Consider the following 18,112-nt stretch of genomic DNA (forward strand, 5'->3'; position numbering starts at 1 on the left):
ATATCTTTTCCCTCCCAAGCATTTTTTTCGTCCGAAACTTCCGATTATTTCCCAATATTTCTCGATATTTCCCTATTATTTTACGAAAAATCCTGATATTTCTAACTAATACTAGTGAAAATTTTGTACCTCATAGGTCTTCTACGTGGTTTCAAAGCACTCATGTAATTCCATGTGAAATGTATCATATATATATATATATATAAGGTGTGATGGCCTAGCCTCCCCTTTAGGTTTCTAGCCATTAAAAAAAAAAGATGTTTAAAGTAAACTTTTAATAATTATTAACGGTTCAGCACTAACCTTTTCACCTTAACTTACTACAACTCCCTATAGATTAATGTTTATTTAAGGTTTTCATTTCAAATATAGTACATAATATAGAAAACAAACATCTCTTAAAGTTTGGTTTAAAATTTCCTTGTTTTTCTTCAAATTTCTGATTTTTTTACTACAATCGATATTTTCCCGAAATTTCGACGTCGAAATTTCCATATTTTAGAGGGTTGAAATTTCTGTAATCACCGAAATTTTCTTCCTTGAGTAGGATTCAATCATCCTAAGCTACAAGTCATGCAGCATGCACGTGTCCATGACAATAGGCATTTTAAACCAACTCTACTACCTGAAAGAGGGGCGACGGCTAAGTGGTGATTGATATTGCCTACAACATAATATTAACACTAAAGACTTCTACAAGTCTTTGTCTTGTTTTGGGCCAATAACTGTGGCCTAAAATAAGTCTACATACGTGGTTGGAACTGCGTTACCCAATTACGTGGTTGTCAAGTAAAATGAAACCTTGTGCAACTCAACCGACTATGCGGCGAAGACCGATTCTTATCAACAACTAAACAAATTCACCTCTATATAAGGGAGTTTGAGGATCTGGTCTAGGACACAATCATCTCATACAAACAAGTACATACCTTCGATCTAATCGAAATCCGATACTAAAGCACTTCGCCTTAGCACTAAAGAGCCCGTTAGGTCTCGGCCTGCTTACTGTCCCATTGGTTGCTCTACTCGCACGTCGAGTATTGATTGCAAACGAATAGGAGGCTGCTCGTTATCCCTCGCCCGCGAGGTGGCATCGGAGCTCGCTATCATTTTGTTGAAAGTCTAGATTTACGCGTTGTTTACTTTCGATATTCGCGCGGTGGCACGCCCCACACCACTTTTTAGCATTTGAATTGGTTATTTACCTCTTCACCCCGACTCAGGATTGTGGCTAAAACAGTTCTTATCCCGACCAAGGAACTATTAGCTATTTAGCTCATTTAAGAAGACTAACAACAAACATATTTTTTTTAAACGCGAGATACTAAAAGTTTGCTTGTCTGAAAGCTGAGATTTGAACTATTTTTCTAACCAACAAAAAGAAACATCCAAAAGCAGGCCTTTTTTTTTGGGCAATTTATACAAACCAGACTTGAACTGGCGAGGACAGAGAGAGGAGAGCGAAGCATGGAGGGCACTACTGAAAAGCAGAGAAACCGCCGAGCAACCACCCATGAAGAAGAAGAAGAAGAAGAGAAGCCGAAGGTGGTGGTGATTATGGGACCCACAGGTTCCGGAAAGTCCAAGCTCGCCATTGACTTGGCATCCCACTTTCCTGTCGAGGTAATCAACGCCGATTCAATGCAGGTCTACGATGGCCTCGACGTTCTCACCAACAAGGTCCCTCTCCACGAACAAAACGGTTCCACTCTCTTCCCCCATCCTCTTTTTTTTGCCTTCAATTTTGTTAATTGGTTGAACTGGTGTTGATTGTGGAAATTGGTTTTGGTAATGTAGGAGTGCCTCATCATCTTCTGGGCACTGTAAGCCCGAATGTGGAGTTTACTGCTAAAGACTTCAGGGACTCTGCCATTCCGGTAAGTAGCCGAAAATTCCCAAATTTAGTTTTACTGTAAAGAATGCATGCTTGTATGTATTGGATTGGTTTCATTATTTTTTTTGTTGCTGTCTGTTTTCACTCTGATCTAATTCTGATATCTTGATAAAAATGGTATGGTAGAAAACCGTCAGTTTTGTATGGAACTCGAGGCATTTGCGAAATTTTTGGTGTAGGTTAAACATTCTGAATACCGTCTGATGTTGGACATTCTATTAGAAAATTGATGGTTATGAGTCTAGAGAGGAGAGGCAAAGATTTTGACGGTAAAAGTAGGGTTAAGAGCCTCCATCAAGGAGCACATCCCTGTCATATTCAAACTGTTCTCATAATCTCTGTAATGCGGCAGTGTTGGATAGCATTTATTTGAAAGATAGACAGCAAGATAAGTATTGCAGGATGATGTCTCTCCTCCTTTCGGTCTGGCTTTTTTTCTTTTTTCGTTTTGTTGGATTGATGAAATAGATAGTATTTAATCATGCCTTAAATCATATGTACAATGGGTGGATGAGTAATCCACAACCTGAAAACAATGAACAAGATCAGTGATCTCTCTAACAAATACGTATGGATATACTCATAAACAAAGGCTACATCACTTCATAGCATTCAGCATTTCCCACTCCGTAGAAGAAAGAGAGTAATCTCTGAAATCAAAAGAAACTAAAGCCCAAAAACGTAGTTGGTCCCAAAATTCTTCCGCTCTTACTCACTTATGATCGCAAAGAATTAGTCTATTACATATGCAGACCATCCCCATGGAGTTTAGATTTATTTCCTTCACACAAAGCTTAAAAATGAGTGCAAAAGTGCTCAAAACACACCTTTTTGGGATGGCTTAGCTTCTATTTCTTCAAACCTTTCGAAATATCATGATTACCCTTCCCTGTATCCTGCAAATAAGTATTCCCTTGTATACATTGGCTGTGATGCTGTGTCAAAAATTCAAACTTCCCTGAGGGTCAATGAATGCATCTCTGTAGTATTATATAAATGTTTTAAATATTAGGGGATTATATGTATTGGATGCGTAAATCTTACTTGTTCTCTGAATTTGAGGCTGCATTGTATACTGGTGATCACAGTTAGAGAGTAGTGCTGATTATGATGGTTGAAGTCAGTTGGAGGGATGTGGGGTCTTGGCTTCAGTATTCTCTTGTTTTTTTTTTTTTTTTTTTTTCAAGCTGTGGTTGATAGGGAGGGAGAGGAAATCTTCAAGTTGTTCTTGATGGATGTCCATGTGAGGGTAAGGCTTGGTGAATGGTGCTTTTGATGACCAGGAAAGGTCATTTATTTTTCCATCATCTGATTATGGTTCGTTTTATTAGACTGCATGGGTTGGGTGCTTCTGCATTTATAGGACTCTGTATATATAGGACTCATCAGGCCTAAGCATATAAAGTTACTGACAATAGTGGGGTGGGTCATATATTGGATTGTTAAAAGTGGTGGTGCTGCTAAGTGAAGATCGCATAGGTGTTAGAGCAATTGTCAGTTGGGGCCGTTTGCTATACGTCTAGTGATCGTACTTGGTTAAGTTAATGATGTCCATTTTCTATGACACAGCAATTGAGTTTCCATGATTTTTTTTAAATTTTCTTGAGGATATGGATTCTATCTATGTAAGTGATCATTTGAAACAACTTGCATATTTTCCATTCTTTGTACCATTTTAGACTCTCTGTATCCTTCCATCATTCCTTATATTCTACATACATGTCGGGAATATCCACACAAAGTTATATTGCAATCCGTTTATATTTTAGGCTAACTCAGTATATTGGGTTTTGCAGCTAATCGATGATATCTTGTCTCGCAACTGTGTTCCAGTCATAGTTGGGGGTACAAATTACTATATTCAGGTAGAAGACTGTTTGATTATGACATTTAGTAGTAGATAATTTGATGTTTGTTATTTATATTCTTGATGGACCATGCTCTTGATGGTTTTGTTAGTCAATATTTTCAGTTGATTGGCCAGGACATGTTGCACCATCTCATCATGCATATTCGTAAATCCAGATACTTTGACATACTGGTTGGATGTGAACCTTTTTTTTTTTTTTTTTTTGAATTACACCAACTTATGACTGTAGAAGTATATTCCAAGGCATTTATCATGTAAAGACCTAAACCCTAAAAGAACAAACAAAATTAGTAAATATTTATAAGTAACCCTAATAAAAATGAAATTGGAAAGAAATGGCTTGGCCTTGTCGTGCAAGATCCCAAGTAGGCCAGTATCATCCAGCAGATTATTTGGGCTTGCAATCTAGAATTTTCTTCATCATGCCATTAGACCTTTAGTAGCTGCTGCCCACATATGTTCTACACTTCTTCATAAGTAATGCATATATCATACTTTCTTGTGTATAACACTTGGGTGGTAACTAAAAACTTCTGTTCCATACTGGCCTAGTTGGAAGTGATCTGTTTTTATTATTTTTTTTTTCTGTAAAAATCAGTTTCGGTCTCGACAGTTGTAAAATTCTGAAAAATGTTTAAGGAGAAAAAAAGATGGTTGAGAATGCTTTGATTAAAACCGAACCAAAACAGTGTCCTACAACATCGTACTTAGGACCCCATACTTTCACACAAAGCACAATACCTCCATTTCTTCCACCCAACATTGTTGTTTTACCTTTTCCAAACACTGATTTCAGGGTCTTGATGGTGATGTCCCAGTCAAGGCTGTGCATGAAGTGTTTGTGGAGGGTGAGGTCTTCTTCGTTGAGATGATGCATTCTTTTGATTAGGTCCGGGTACTTGTTGGCATCTTGATTCATAAAATAAGCCAGGAACTTGACTTTCGGTTAGATATCCAAGAAGTGCTTTGTTTTAGTTTTAAATAAGATAAGCAACCAATCGGGGCTAAATTTTTGTATAGTTAACTTCCAAATAATAAGGGTGTTTATACTTGTATCCATGTGTAGTAAACTGGTAAATTTCCTGTTCGGTGAAGATCAGTGGTGACATATACCTTTTATATTGATTTTGATACTTAGGTTTTAAGTGGTTATATTTCCTCCCATTCAACATATATATCCTTTTATTTTATTTTTTTGGTTCTCCTTTAAGTTTATTTTTACAACTTTATTCAGGCTCTTGTTAGTCCATTCCTTCTTGATGACACAGTAGAAGATATGGACGAAAGATTTTTAGGTGACCATCCGGGTAAAGCAATGACTTTTGCTGTTGGAATTTCTGTCACACTTTGGAGACATCTTTTTTTATTTTTTTTATACGTATCTTTATTCAGGATTGTTTTCCTTTTCCCACCAGGAGCTGGACAACAACAGACTGAGCTGGCATCTGAAGTAGACAATTCCAGTTATAGTTATGAGGATCTTAAAGTCATTGATCCAATTGCAGCAAACAGAATCCATCCAAATAATCACAGAAAAGTAGGTTTTCTGCACATTAACTAGTGTTTTCCTGTTAAATATATAAATACAGATTTGTGTGCTTTTGCCTTTTCTTATTTCTAAAAGTATGCCTGAGACATCAGGCTCAGCTGTTTTGGGACACAAACTCTTACTTTTTTTTCCTAGCATTATCCTGACTTAGTACTGGGGACAATCAACGATCATCAGTATTGGTTGGTGTTTAAAGATAGACTTTGATTGCCTGATTTTAGGAAATTAATATCATGTGGACGCCATTATACACAATTTAATAGTCAAATCTATATCTAATATCATGTCATTAGCTTTAGGCTGACTCCAGTTGCCAATTGTCTCCTCATATGAGGAAGCTACCAAATAGATGATCCAATAGGGCTGTAGAGATGCCTGGATTTGGATCGGCACTTAAAATGTTGCACGGGCACAAACATTTCTCAATTTGATAACTTTTGAATGACAATGAGCAAAGATTTATCCTTCCTAGGTGTTCAGTGTTGTGAGGAACAGTATCTTCTTGAGTTATATACACACACACAGTCCGTTTCAGATACGGACGTCCGCACCGCCTTACGGTGAGGATTTCCCTCCGTTCGCCACCGTACGGTGCCGGTGAGGGCGCGCCTCCACCCCAGCGGACTCCAGCAGCTTCCTCGACCACTTTCCATCCCCGGCGAGTCTGCCAAATTCCAGTTTTCCGGCCAGATTGACTTTGTTTGAAGTTTTGGGTGATCTGGCCGGAAAACTGGAACTCGGCGGGGAGATGGAAAGAGGTCGGGGAAGCTGCTGGAGTCTGCTAGGGTGGAGGCGCGCCCTAGCCCGGTGGCGAAAGGAGGGAAATCCGCACCTTAAGGCGGTGCGGACGTCCGTATCTGAAACGGACTGTGTGTATATATATATATATATCATTTTATTTAAGGGACTACTGCTCTCTGGTAGTTGGATGAAAGAGTAGTGCCTAAATTATCATAAGCTTTTTGCACAGTTCGTTCTTATGTGGTGCAGGTATTCTAGTGGCTATAATCTTATGAGCTGTTGATTGTTTTGCAGATTAATCAGTACCTTAGTATGTATGCTCACCATGGTGTTCGTCCTAGCAAAATTCTTCAGGGCAAGGCTGCCAAAGTTCGTAATCTTCCTTTTTAAGTTTTATAATATCATGTATAACAATGTGATTTTCTATGTTTATCTGTTAACTGAACCTCGTGTTTCCAACCTGGAGGTTCTATTTTATTTGGGACTGTCCATCTTCATGATTTGCTGCATATGTTTTCTGTTTGACTTAGACATTTGTTTATGATCTGCTTGAGCATACAGTTTCCTCTTATAGAATTTCTACCGTTCTTTTTTTGTGGACTAATGCATTGACTGTCAATGTTTAGCAGTCAATTTATTAGTTATAGTGTCAGTGAGTTGCGATTTAGTCATCATGATTTTGTTTTACAAAGATTAAAATATAACAAATTTGGTTATAGTGATAGATGAAACCAAATATAACGATATTGATTCTTGCATGCTGCTGGACAGAACTGGGGTCGAGTTGATAACTTCAGATACAATTGTTGTTTTTTATGCATGGATGCTTCTCTTCCTGTGCTGGACCGATTTGTGGATCAGAGAGTAGATTCCATGATAGATGCTGGACTCCTTGATGAAGTGTATGAAATTTATACTCGGAATGCTGATTATACTCGAGGTGTCCGGCAGGCCATTGGGGTTAGGGAGTTTGAAAGTTTTTTGAATTTGTACATAACTGAAGCTAGTGATGAAGGAAATCATTTGATAGATGGGTCAATGTCCTTCAAGTTAGTAGACCTGGCTGACAAGATGTTGAAAGAGAACATGAGGCTCATCCTGAATTCCTTGACTGACACTCAACCCAAAGCTGTGCTAAAAGAAGCTATTGAGAAAGTAAAACTGAACACCAGAAGACTAGTTCGTCGTCAGGTTAGTTCTTTTTTGCAAAATATATATTTTTCTGATCCTGATACTTGAAAGTTTTATTCTATCCTTTTCGTACATTTCAATAAATCTGTTTCCATGCTAGAAACATTTCTGTGGTTGAAATTCCTGAAGCACTGAATATCTGTTCAGTTTTGTTGTATTGAGAATCTGCTAATTCCTAAACTGATATTTGACCCATACATTATCTATTGCACTTGAAAAGACTTTCCTCTTAAGTAAGTTCTTCCCATCCCCCAAATTCTGTTGAGCACTCTATAGTGGATTAAGATTTGTTCTTTAAGGGTCTGTTTGGTACAGGGTGTTAACTAGTACTGTACTAAAATGGAATTCTAAGGAAGTTTGGGGTGATGTTTGGTATGACCTGGTACTAGCAGTCCAGTATAACTGATACTAATAAGTCCCTTTTTTTTAATTAATTAATTAATGAATTTTAAAAAGTGCTTGCTAGGTTGCCTACACTAACGATGCTGAAAAGGGGTTCCTTTTAAAGCTTTGTCTCTCCAATTTTTCTTTGTCCCTCCCTCTAATAGCTGCTCATCATCAACTCTCATTACTCTTCTTCCTCATCACTCGTCACTCTTCTTAGTCTCCCTCGTCATTGTTGAATTTCTCTTACCTGCATCATAGTTTTTCCTTTTTCAGTATGAGAAACTGTTTGCTGCACAATAAAAAAGTCGTGATTGACACTTGATGTTAGATGAATAAAATGAAAGATCATCCCACTATATCTCTTTTCTCATTTTCACCAGTTTTGGGTGAACCAAATTGAGAATTTGCATATTGCACAATTGCAGAATATGAAAATTTTGCAAAATTTGGGTATTGCAGTTGATGAAAATTAATGTGGTTATGATTGTGCAAATCTGGGTATTGCAGTCGATGAATAGTAACTTGGTTATGCAGGAGTAAAATGGGGTACTGCAGAACTTGTAAGAGACTTAACCAACAGAGAGTCTATTTTGTGAAAATTGACTCTGGGCTTTAAGTTCATGGATTTCAAGACGAGTACAAGCAATACCCAAATCTGCGGAAGAATGAGATGATACATTGAGATACAGATGTTCTATATTGTGCTGAGAAACATGGGGATGAGATGATCATGTGTTCCCTCTTCTGTCAGATGGAAGAAAGAAAAGTAGAAGCTAAACTTAGTCCACAACACCAAACATAGCCTAAAGTTAGTTTAGCTTAAGCCCACCCTCAGTAACGCAGGACAGTCTTAACAAAGAGAATAGACACCAAACACATTACACCTGCATACCCAATGACCCCTTAAAGTGAAAATACCCTGAATATTTGTGGAGTTGAACAATTGTTAAACTAATTGAAGTCAGTGTAGTTTCTTTTTCTTATTTTGTTACAGAAACGAAGGATAAATCGACTGGATATGTTGTTTGGATGGAACATGCATTCCCTTGACGCAACCGAGTCCATTCTATGTAGGGCATTTTGGCGATTTGTATACCTAGTTTGTTGTGCTTGTTCATATGACTTGATCATTGTAATCCCTTTTGTGTGTTGATGCAAATTTTTGTAAAACATATTGTAGGCCAATCAGATGATACATGGTATGCAGAGGTGGTTGGACCAGCTGTTGAATTGGTTAAATCTTTCCTTAATCAGGATCCAACTTTGGTGCCTGATTCGGTTACCCCAAATAGCACTGAAATGAATATGATACAGAGGGACTTATGGACTCAGTATACATGCAAGGTTAGAATTTAGAAGTGGTTAAACTACTGAACACACTGTTTTTGGTTCCTCGATTTTTTTCTCCCCGAGTAAATTCTTCTTGTGGTGTTCATATGGACTTGTAGTTCAATTTGTCAATTGGTTTGTATCTGACATTTCAATTTGCTAGGCCTGTGGTGACAAGATCCTTAGAGGAGCACACGAGTGGGAACAACACAAGCAGGGTCGTGGACATCGGAAACGAATTTCTCGGCTTAAAAAGTCGCGAGAATATTTGTCTGTCGAGCAGCACAGTAGTTAGAGATCATCAAAATTTTCTCATAAATGAAAAGTTAGGTGCACAGTTTAGCTGTGATGTTGATGACATGCCACTTTGCCAGTCCACAGAGAGAGCCTATTCAGCGCACCCGGGTGTGCCGCGCACTCGTCATCTCCACCGTCGATTTTGACACGGACTTAACAGAGTCTTTTGACTTTTTTAAAATGGACGGTGGAGATGACGGGCCCGGGTGCGCTGTATAATTTTCGGTCCACAGACAGGAAACTATTGTTGCAGTGGAACTCAAATCATCCTTGTTTGTTTGCAATTTGAAACAAAACAAAGGACTAGATGCACAAATAGAGCAGATGCAACCACGGTGTGTAATCAAAAGGACTACCACGGTATTGGGACAGGATGGTGTTCCACAATTGATAGTTGGACTTGTACCCTTCCAGTATTTGATTTCGAAGAACTAGTATCTTAATTACTCTAAATGAAAATATTATAAAGTTCAAAACTTGGGGAATGAGAGAGGGAGAGGGAGAGGGGTTCAAAGCCTCAAGGAGGAGGTGGAGGTGGAGGTGGTTTGCACACTTCAACTTACACCACCTCACTCAAGTCTCAATAATATACTGCATGCCAATCATATTTCATTTCAGTTTCCCATGTTCCTCCCTCACTCCAAAATTTACCCGAAAGTGGGGTAAGTGAAACTTTGGTTTTGGTAGTCTCAAGTCATCATGGAAATCTTTTCGCGGCAATGTCGGTGGTTGACGACGGAGCAGTTGGTGTTGTTGTACGGTTACGCAAACGCAGCTACATGATCTTTCATCATGAAATTCACGGACCACCCTCACTACCCTACTTCACTTTTTTATTCCCTGCACGAGGGCTGCCACAATCAGTTTCTTCTCCACTTTTTGTGTCTGTGTTATAGAATGCCATTGAAATCAAAAACCAAATGCACAACAAGTTTTCTGGACCTCCTGATGCTGTTCACATTGATCCTAATATGCTTAGCTGACTCCCACTATGCGTAGGAACACACCGGCCGATCATATGATCGTAATCTTTGAAGTAACAAACTGAAATAAACTTATTCATGAAACAACTGAATGTATTGTGTTACTATAGAGTGAAGTCTCAAAACCAGAGACCAATTGACACTTTCGTCTTCTCTTTGATTGTTCCTTAAAATGAGCTCATGTTGTGATTATGATAAACTGGTGTTTGCTCAGATAACAAATCTCTAACCAGTATGAATCCAGATTCAAAATGTACATGCTTTACCAAGCAACAATTCTGTAGTAGCACAATACTAATTGGTAGACTTCAACTCCCGCTAGTAGCACAATAGTTTTGAACAATAATTCCGCTGTAGCACAACACAAAATGGACAAGCTAGACAATGAACCGGGTGAGACTCCCGGCAGCGGAGCTATGTTTTTGCTATTTTCTTTCCTCTTCTATCCTTCCTGGTCCTGATTCAAACTTAACCAAAGTCACGAGAGCAACCTCCATACACGCCCAAGTTTTGCTTTCCTTTGCTTCTCCTCCCAGTTGTGTTTACATATGTTTCCATTTCCGGGCTTTGTCACCTTGGCTTCTAATGTTAGGTTGATGAGTACCAAAGTAGGTTGTGATTCCAAGACCACACATACCTACTATGGTCTTCAATCAGTTCAATGAGCCTAACAGATTAGGTGGTCTTACTCGATTCATGGGGTCTCAATCTAGAACTGTACAGCTTGATGTCTATGATCAAATATTGCTTGCCGTAATCGATTTGCAAAAGTTAAGAGTAATGCAGGACTCCAATAGTTGGAAGTTATTTCTCTCCATGTGATTCCTGAATTCTGATGATACATAAAACTCTACCGACTTCTCCAGTAAAAGAAAATAAAACTGTGCGATTGTTTCTAGTTAATGCCTTGAACTGTGGGATTGAAAGTGACGATTGATAGAATGATACTGATCATGTTTAATTGGTACGTTATCAGATCTGCGATGTCTCACCAGCAAAATGAGGACAACTACTTCCCAACAATGAACAATTCACACTCATTGATCTTTGTTCCATTATTTCTTTGTTCAGAACAATCAAAACAATTTTATTCAAGATATGCTGAACACATCAATCGACACTAATTAAATTTTACTTGTTCTTTTGTTTTCATTTTCTACGAGACTATGCTGGACTTGCAGAGCTAAATCAAATTTTCGTGGGAAGTGTCACATTGGAAGAGCAGCTTTAGAAAAGTATGGTGACCCTAGTTAAGATTCCTTAAAGATGAGTATGTGACATATATATCATCCATGAGCAAAGGGTACAAATAATAATGTTCCCTGGATCACATGGCCAAGACATGGAGAAAAGTTCAGCAACACCCTATCAAATCTTTTTTGAATCATATCAAATCGAGAAGGGGAAAATCAAATGAATGAATTTGAAGGGGAACATTCATGAATTATGTTCTGCCAAGTTATGATAGTCCATAAATGAAAAGCCAGCACAAAGTGTACTGCTGCAACTTCAATAAGATGGGCATAATGGAGGAGAGGACCCCTACCCTTTTCCATTGTTCATCTGCAACAATCCTCCTCTGTGCGGTTGAGCGACGAGGTCGCTGAGTTGTGGGGTTTTGATATACACATAGTTTCATCAAGCCATGGGAATTACTGTCACTTACTATTTCAACCAGCAGCATCGGTAAAAATTTTAGAGTTGAGTGAAATATTGTATACTGATTCTTAAAGCAGCAAGAGTGCATTAGCTAGTATATTTTAGGAATGAATTTCGTTTTCTTGAATGTGATTGGTGTCACGGAGCTGTCGGAGCATTCTAGTGTTGAACGGCCCTATTCAAAACTTTATTAATCCAACGGCCTCATTGAAAACGCTGTATGCTACGACTATGATTGACATAATGACATATAATCTTTAAAGTTTAAAGTAGCAAGAAAAACTAGTGATATATAAAATTATTTAGTGGAAAATAGTCATGGACAGATGGACATTCAATGGGAAATGAGGGATATAGGAACATTCAATGGGACATTCATTTTCCTTACCTAAGAGCATTTTCACTTTTTACCCATATACGCCATATATATTTCACTTTTTAGCCATTGTTCTATTGTGAAAGGCTGTTGTTCTCTATAGAGCAGATCCTTTTAATTGTAATCAAATATGGGGATCATTCCAGAGGGCAGAGGCTAAACCTCATTACCTTCATATTTACGAGTCTAGCTAGCAATTTCTTTATAGTCATAATTGAACAGAGAGGCTGTCCTTGTAAGGAGAAACCACAGTCCCTTTTTTCTTATTGAATAGATATAGGTTAAATTGAACAGAGAGGATGTCCTTGTAAGGAGAAACCACAGTCCCTTTTTTGTTATTGATTGCCTTCACATAGTGATGAAATGGGTCACTGCTAGTCCTCTGGACAGATAGGACTGTAGAAGTTGACACGCAAACATTAACTTCTGCATGTGTGTAATGTGGATTATAAATTGAGAGCTTTGGGGACTCATTTTGCTAGCTTCAATAATATTGCCAATATGGGAGAGTTCAAACACTTGGTGATAGTTAAGTTCAAGCAAGATGTGGTGGTGGAGGAGATTCTCACAGGGTTGGAGAAGTTGGTTGCTGAGATTGATGCTGTTAAGTCGTATGAATGGTAAGTCTTCATGGTTAGATCTCAGTATTCTCATACTTAATTGGACTTGATCATTAACTTTGATCAAGTATACCTGCATATACTACTGCAATAAGACCTAAACTTGTTAACAATTATCATGTAACATGATCTAATAGGAAGCAGAGTTAGTGTTCCAAAGGCCTATGTGGCTGTAGCAGCTGGGATAATCCTAGCGCACTAAAATTTAACACTCTTGAATTTTTATGTAGCATGATCCTTGGTGGTGTGTGTATTTTGGTTTAAATTTCAGGGGACAGGACTTGGAGAGCCAGGAGATGCTTACACAAGGTTTCACTCATGCCATCTTGATGACTTTTGACAAGAAGGAAGATTACAGTGTGTTTCTCAGCCACCCTAAACATGCAGAATTTTCTGCTACATTTTCTACTGTTCTAGAAAAGATTGTGCTGCTTGATTTCTCAGCTACTCTTGTCAAGCCTGCACCACCACCACCACCACCTCCACCAGCACCAGAAGTTAAAGCTGAGGTTTAAATCATAATAACTAGCTCTATAACCATGAAAATGGAACCATGATGTATGCTAGCTGCTGCTTCTGCTTGTGTCTGTATTCTGGTTTGTGCTTATAAAATTATGGTAGTTTTCAATTATGCAGATATGGTAATGATTTTAATGTAATTTGAACTTGTGTGGAAATATATTAGGGCCTAATGTGATTGCACAATTAGCCTACTTGTTGGATCTAGTTTACTTTTTTACTTTGTTGCTTTCTGTTGTCGTAGTTCAAGAAATAAGGAACAACTTTGATCAGCAAAAGGTTGAAATTAAAGGTCCCATGTCAACAATTATCAACTATGCATTATCATTCTTCTGCAAAAACATCAGAAAATGGTTCAAACATTCAAAACAAAATGATACAAACGCAATCAAAGTAAACAAGAAAAACTCTTACAGAGAAATTCTACTGAATCACTGTGGTGCCATGCATGGTGAACAAATGAAGTTTGGTTTCTGATGACTTGGTGAATTTCAAGCCATAATGCAGCAAAAAAGTAATTCTTTGAAACTGCATTTTAACAGTTATAAAACATAGGGTTTTGATGATCAATCAGGAAACTATTACCAGTTGAACAAAGAAGATCAGGCAGAATCAAAATGGTGCTCAAATGTCATATTCCACTTTGTGACTTTGGAGTGGAAAAGTGAAATTGCAAAGGGACATACATATCCCAGTTAAGATCGATGCCAAAGGTCCATAGACAGAAAGTAAAAGTAGATTCTGTGCTATCTTTTTCCTGATCTGCTTCCTTTTAATTGTAATGTGAAGCAAAACATCCCAACTATTCTGCTTATTTCAAAATGCCGAGATTCAAGAAGCTAGGCATCTTACACCATTTTCTTTTGATACTCAATTTCTTGTTGACAACTTCAATTTCTCAAAATGTGTCAACCACTATTTCTGATGGAACTGAACTTTTCCACACCATTGTCCCCAATAAACCAAATGATCATATGCAAATCTCAGAAGCCCTACCACAGATGTGAAACTCTGAACATCTCTCATCCTTCTTGTTCTTCTTCAATCAACTATGCCTCCCCCAACCTTCTCTTAACCGGTTTTACTTCTCGATCCAACTCACTTTTACTCTACAACTGCTCAAACTCAAAACCTCCATTATCACCACTTCTCCACACTTTGACATGCTTACAACATGCATGTGGAACTTCTTCAAAAATTGAAGAACTTGAAGGGATTTCTTCAACTTCTTGTTTACTAGTTGATGATCTCAGAAGGCTTGACATGGAACTAAATCCAAGTGATTTGAACTGCTCATGTTACAGCAGGGTCAATAGAAAATCTTCAGGTGAGAACTATGAAGAACATGACTTGAAGGCTAGAATTGCTTTTGAGGTGCCTGACCACATACCCAATATCTGCAATGAGTGTCAAAAGATTAATGGCTAGTGTGGTGCAGCATTGAGATGCATACGTCACCCAAAAGAGTGTAGTAAGTCCCTAAAATCAAAAAGATAAATGTAATGTCAATTTGTGTGTGTGTGTGTGGCTATGAGAATTTAATCAGTACATAAATGTTGATGTGTTTGTTTCCAATGTTTTCTGCAGAAAACAAGGTAACTTCAAGGGGTGGATCCATTATTTCTTTTGGTAATTATATTCTAATTGTTTCTTTTCTTCCTATTGTAACATTGATGGTTTTGGTAGTGATTCTTTCAGGCCAAGGAAGAAATTGGTCCCTAGAGTACTGCATAGTCCTTTATTTTCTCCATTGTCTTTTCTTAATTAATTTGCTGCTCTAGAAAGAAACTAATAGCAACTTAAAGTGAGTTCTTCCCATTTCTGCTTCTCTACTATTAAAAAGTTGCATGTATTCAGAGTAAACAAGTATGAAGTAGTTGTAATTCAATATATATATGGCAAAAACTTCAGATGGCTGTTCCTATATTAATTAGCTAGAGACTAGTCAGACTCAGACTCAGACCACAACTTGTCTTACTGATTTTCTCTACAATATGCTGATCTGCCTGATCATGACCTTAAACAATGAGAATCCAAAATACAATCCACTCTAACAAGTAACCAGCATAACCCTATACTTCTGGTAAACCCTTGGCATTAAAGAATTCCAATCATTCTTCAGATATATTTATATGCCTTGTAAACCCTTTGCATTTAAGAATACCAGTTTCAACTGATAAAATAGGAGAGAGAGAGAGAGAGAATGGTGGTTTTTGGACCGGAACTCCGGGTCAATTGAATATAAAACCATATAAAGTTCCTGAACCCTAGAACACCACCAACATTAATAGCTTTCATGTTGCATATAGTTAAATCTAAAAGGATGTATCATGTTTGAGTTGCATTGCAGCTTACTCGTTGCGTTTGTTAATTTTTTTCGTTAATTTACAATCCCACCATGCCACTTGGCCGGAATTCCAGATCACCGGAAACCCTGGGGAATTCTTGGCCATGAGACATGGTGCATGACTTGGTGAGTCGATCGATCGAGGGGGAAGACAGGGACCAGAGCTTTCAAGGAGGACATCGATCTGAGAAATACTCGATCATCAAACCCAGAAAAACCACCGGAGAGGGCAAAATGCTTACGGTGAAATGTGCAGTCTCCGGCTCTCAGAGGCAATGCTAGTAGCTAGGGTTTCCGAGTACCAACATTGATCGAGCACTTCCAAGTTGCACTTGCGTAAATCCAAAGTGATGTTCCCATGTTGAGTTTCATTGCAACTACTTAAACACAGACTTTACCTGGTCAGATCATACATGCTCCATATATGGGGAGCAGACTGAATGAGAAATAAAATTAATACATCTTTATTAATTATCTTTATTAATTAAGGTAATTTGCCTTATGGAACTGCTATGGTTAAATTTTAAAAATCCCTTAAATCGCCCTTCTTTGATCAAACTGTTTTGGCAAGAAAATTTTATGTTGCATGGACAAAATGGTAAAAGGAAACAGAAATAAAAAGAAAGATTAATAGAGATAACTGTTCCGGGTAAAAGTGGATAACTTCCACAGTATGAGAAAACTGATTTAGAACAGTTTAAGGATTATATATATAGAACAGTTTCAGTTTCCTTCAAAAACTGATTTGCAGTCACTGTGTATTACTCTCCCACTTTTTCTACATTGCGCATAAATGTGGAACAACAGCCGAGTTCGTGCAAAGAGAAAAATTTTGGTAATTGATAGAGAAGTCGATCAGAGAAGTGGAGACAAAATCATTGACAGGTTTTCTTATCCAAGTTGAACTCAGAATTGTTTTCAATGGCTTTTGTTTGTGCTTTGTTGCTGTAAGATAGCAAGAAGAGTTGTTACATGATATGTTTGAGCATCTGATTCAGAACTTTTCAAATAGAAGTTTCAAACTTCCAAGTTCCAGTTTGGAGTTGGAATAATACACTTGCTACACTACTGACATTTTTTTGTTGTTTTTCTTTTCTTTTATCATACTTGGAGTTGCAGCGGCAAGCAATCAAAGAAATCGCCACCACTCTAATCTGTTCAATCAGGTAAAATTTCGTTATAACTTTTTACCTATAATTATCATCTACATATGCTTTAACTAAGAGCCTAAGACATCGTTTAAACTTGGTCATTCTCATTCTCAGTTTTGTTATCTGCATCGTTTGTCAGACCTTCACATATCTGTTTTCCTTCTTTTGTGTAACAGGAATAAAAGTTGACAACGACAAAATAGGGGAAGATTTACAAACTTTTTATTTTATTTTGGTGAGCTGCATTAATCCTGGGTAAATTGTATATTTCAATTATTGGATAAGAAATACTGTACTTACCGTGTCCGTGTGGGTTGTTCAACATTCTTGGACTTCCTTATTTTATAGGTAAGGAACTAAGGACTCACTTGGTCAAGGATTTATCAGAATACATGTATTGGTATGTAAAGAGAACTTTGTTTAGTCCTCCGTGTTTATTGATTTACCGCTACTATAAATATGGAGGCTTTCCTTTAGCGCGACTTTTTCATACGCGCGAGTGCGGCCTTTTCGCACACGCATCGTGCATGCAGGAAGACTAGTGTGTGTGTATATATATATACAAATATTATCAGGTCCAAATATTCGTATTTATTTAAAAGGTACGAATTTTCTTAATTGACCCACTTTTATATCATATTTTCTCATCTTAACCATTCACATTATAGGTATATATGAGTACATCATTTTTATAAATTTTTAGCCAAATTAATAATCGTTAAGATATCAAAACTATATGATTACAATGAACGAACCAAATCTGTTCAACATGAACCATTAGTGTAATTCACAAATTTGAATACCTTAATAATTATCAATTTGGCTAAAATTTTGTAGAGATGATCTACTCATATATACATAAAAGATGAATGGTTGAGATGAGAAAATATGATCGAAAAGTATGTCAATTAAGGAAATCCGTACCTTTTGAATAAATACGGACGTCTGTATCTGAAAAGGCCTATGTGTGTGTGTGTGTGTATATTAGTCCGGATCTAGAGAGGACCTCCTTAAACTCTTAAAGTAAAGATATTTTTAATTCTAGCATATGTATTTTGACAATCAAAATTCCCTAGTTACTTACCCACACATGAATCCTACAAAAAATTAGCCAAAATAAAAAACGTTTAACCATTTGATTAGCAGAATATTCGTTTTAATTTTATCTAACAGTCTACAATTATTTACATCAATTTGAA

At 37.5% G+C, this 18,112-nt stretch overlaps 2 protein-coding genes across 2 annotated transcripts; both read left to right on the top strand.

Moving 5' to 3' along the window:
• The first annotated feature begins 1,473 nt into the window (after window positions 1–1,473).
• LOC101315403 (tRNA dimethylallyltransferase 2-like) lies at window positions 1,474–9,418 on the top strand. Its single transcript, XM_004291501.1, has 10 exons — window positions 1,474–1,702; window positions 1,798–1,877; window positions 3,691–3,759; window positions 4,999–5,071; window positions 5,183–5,301; window positions 6,349–6,423; window positions 6,826–7,245; window positions 8,627–8,702; window positions 8,813–8,976; window positions 9,125–9,418. Exons 1-10 carry the CDS (start codon window positions 1,558–1,560, stop codon window positions 9,254–9,256), a joined length of 1,353 nt encoding a protein of 450 aa, XP_004291549.1. The 5' UTR covers window positions 1,474–1,557; the 3' UTR covers window positions 9,257–9,418.
• Window positions 9,419–12,559: 3,141 nt separating this feature from the next.
• On the top strand, window positions 12,560–13,687 carry LOC101290923 (uncharacterized protein At5g22580-like). Its single transcript, XM_004291502.1, has 2 exons — window positions 12,560–12,896; window positions 13,168–13,687. Exons 1-2 carry the CDS (start codon window positions 12,778–12,780, stop codon window positions 13,409–13,411), a joined length of 363 nt encoding a protein of 120 aa, XP_004291550.1. The 5' UTR covers window positions 12,560–12,777; the 3' UTR covers window positions 13,412–13,687.
• Window positions 13,688–18,112: the final 4,425 nt, after the last annotated feature.

The sequence above is a fragment of the Fragaria vesca genome, linkage group LG2 (assembly GCF_000184155.1).
Source record: "Fragaria vesca subsp. vesca linkage group LG2, FraVesHawaii_1.0, whole genome shotgun sequence".
Classification (NCBI taxonomy): Eukaryota; Viridiplantae; Streptophyta; class Magnoliopsida; order Rosales; family Rosaceae; genus Fragaria; species Fragaria vesca.

Excerpts from the sequence above, each read along its gene's own strand:
- LOC101290923 (XM_004291502.1), top strand. The coding sequence starts at position 12,778 with ATGGGAGAGTTCAAACACTTGGTGATAGTTAAGTTCAAGCAAGATGTG. Across the intron at positions 12,897-13,167 it reads GCTGTTAAGTCGTATGAATG|GGGACAGGACTTGGAGAGCC; the intron begins GTAAGTCTTCAT and ends TTTAAATTTCAG.
- LOC101315403 (XM_004291501.1), top strand. The coding sequence starts at position 1,558 with ATGGGACCCACAGGTTCCGGAAAGTCCAAGCTCGCCATTGACTTGGCA. Across the intron at positions 5,072-5,182 it reads ATTTTTAGGTGACCATCCGG|CTGGACAACAACAGACTGAG; the intron begins GTAAAGCAATGA and ends TCCCACCAGGAG. Across the intron at positions 7,246-8,626 it reads GAAGACTAGTTCGTCGTCAG|AAACGAAGGATAAATCGACT; the intron begins GTTAGTTCTTTT and ends ATTTTGTTACAG.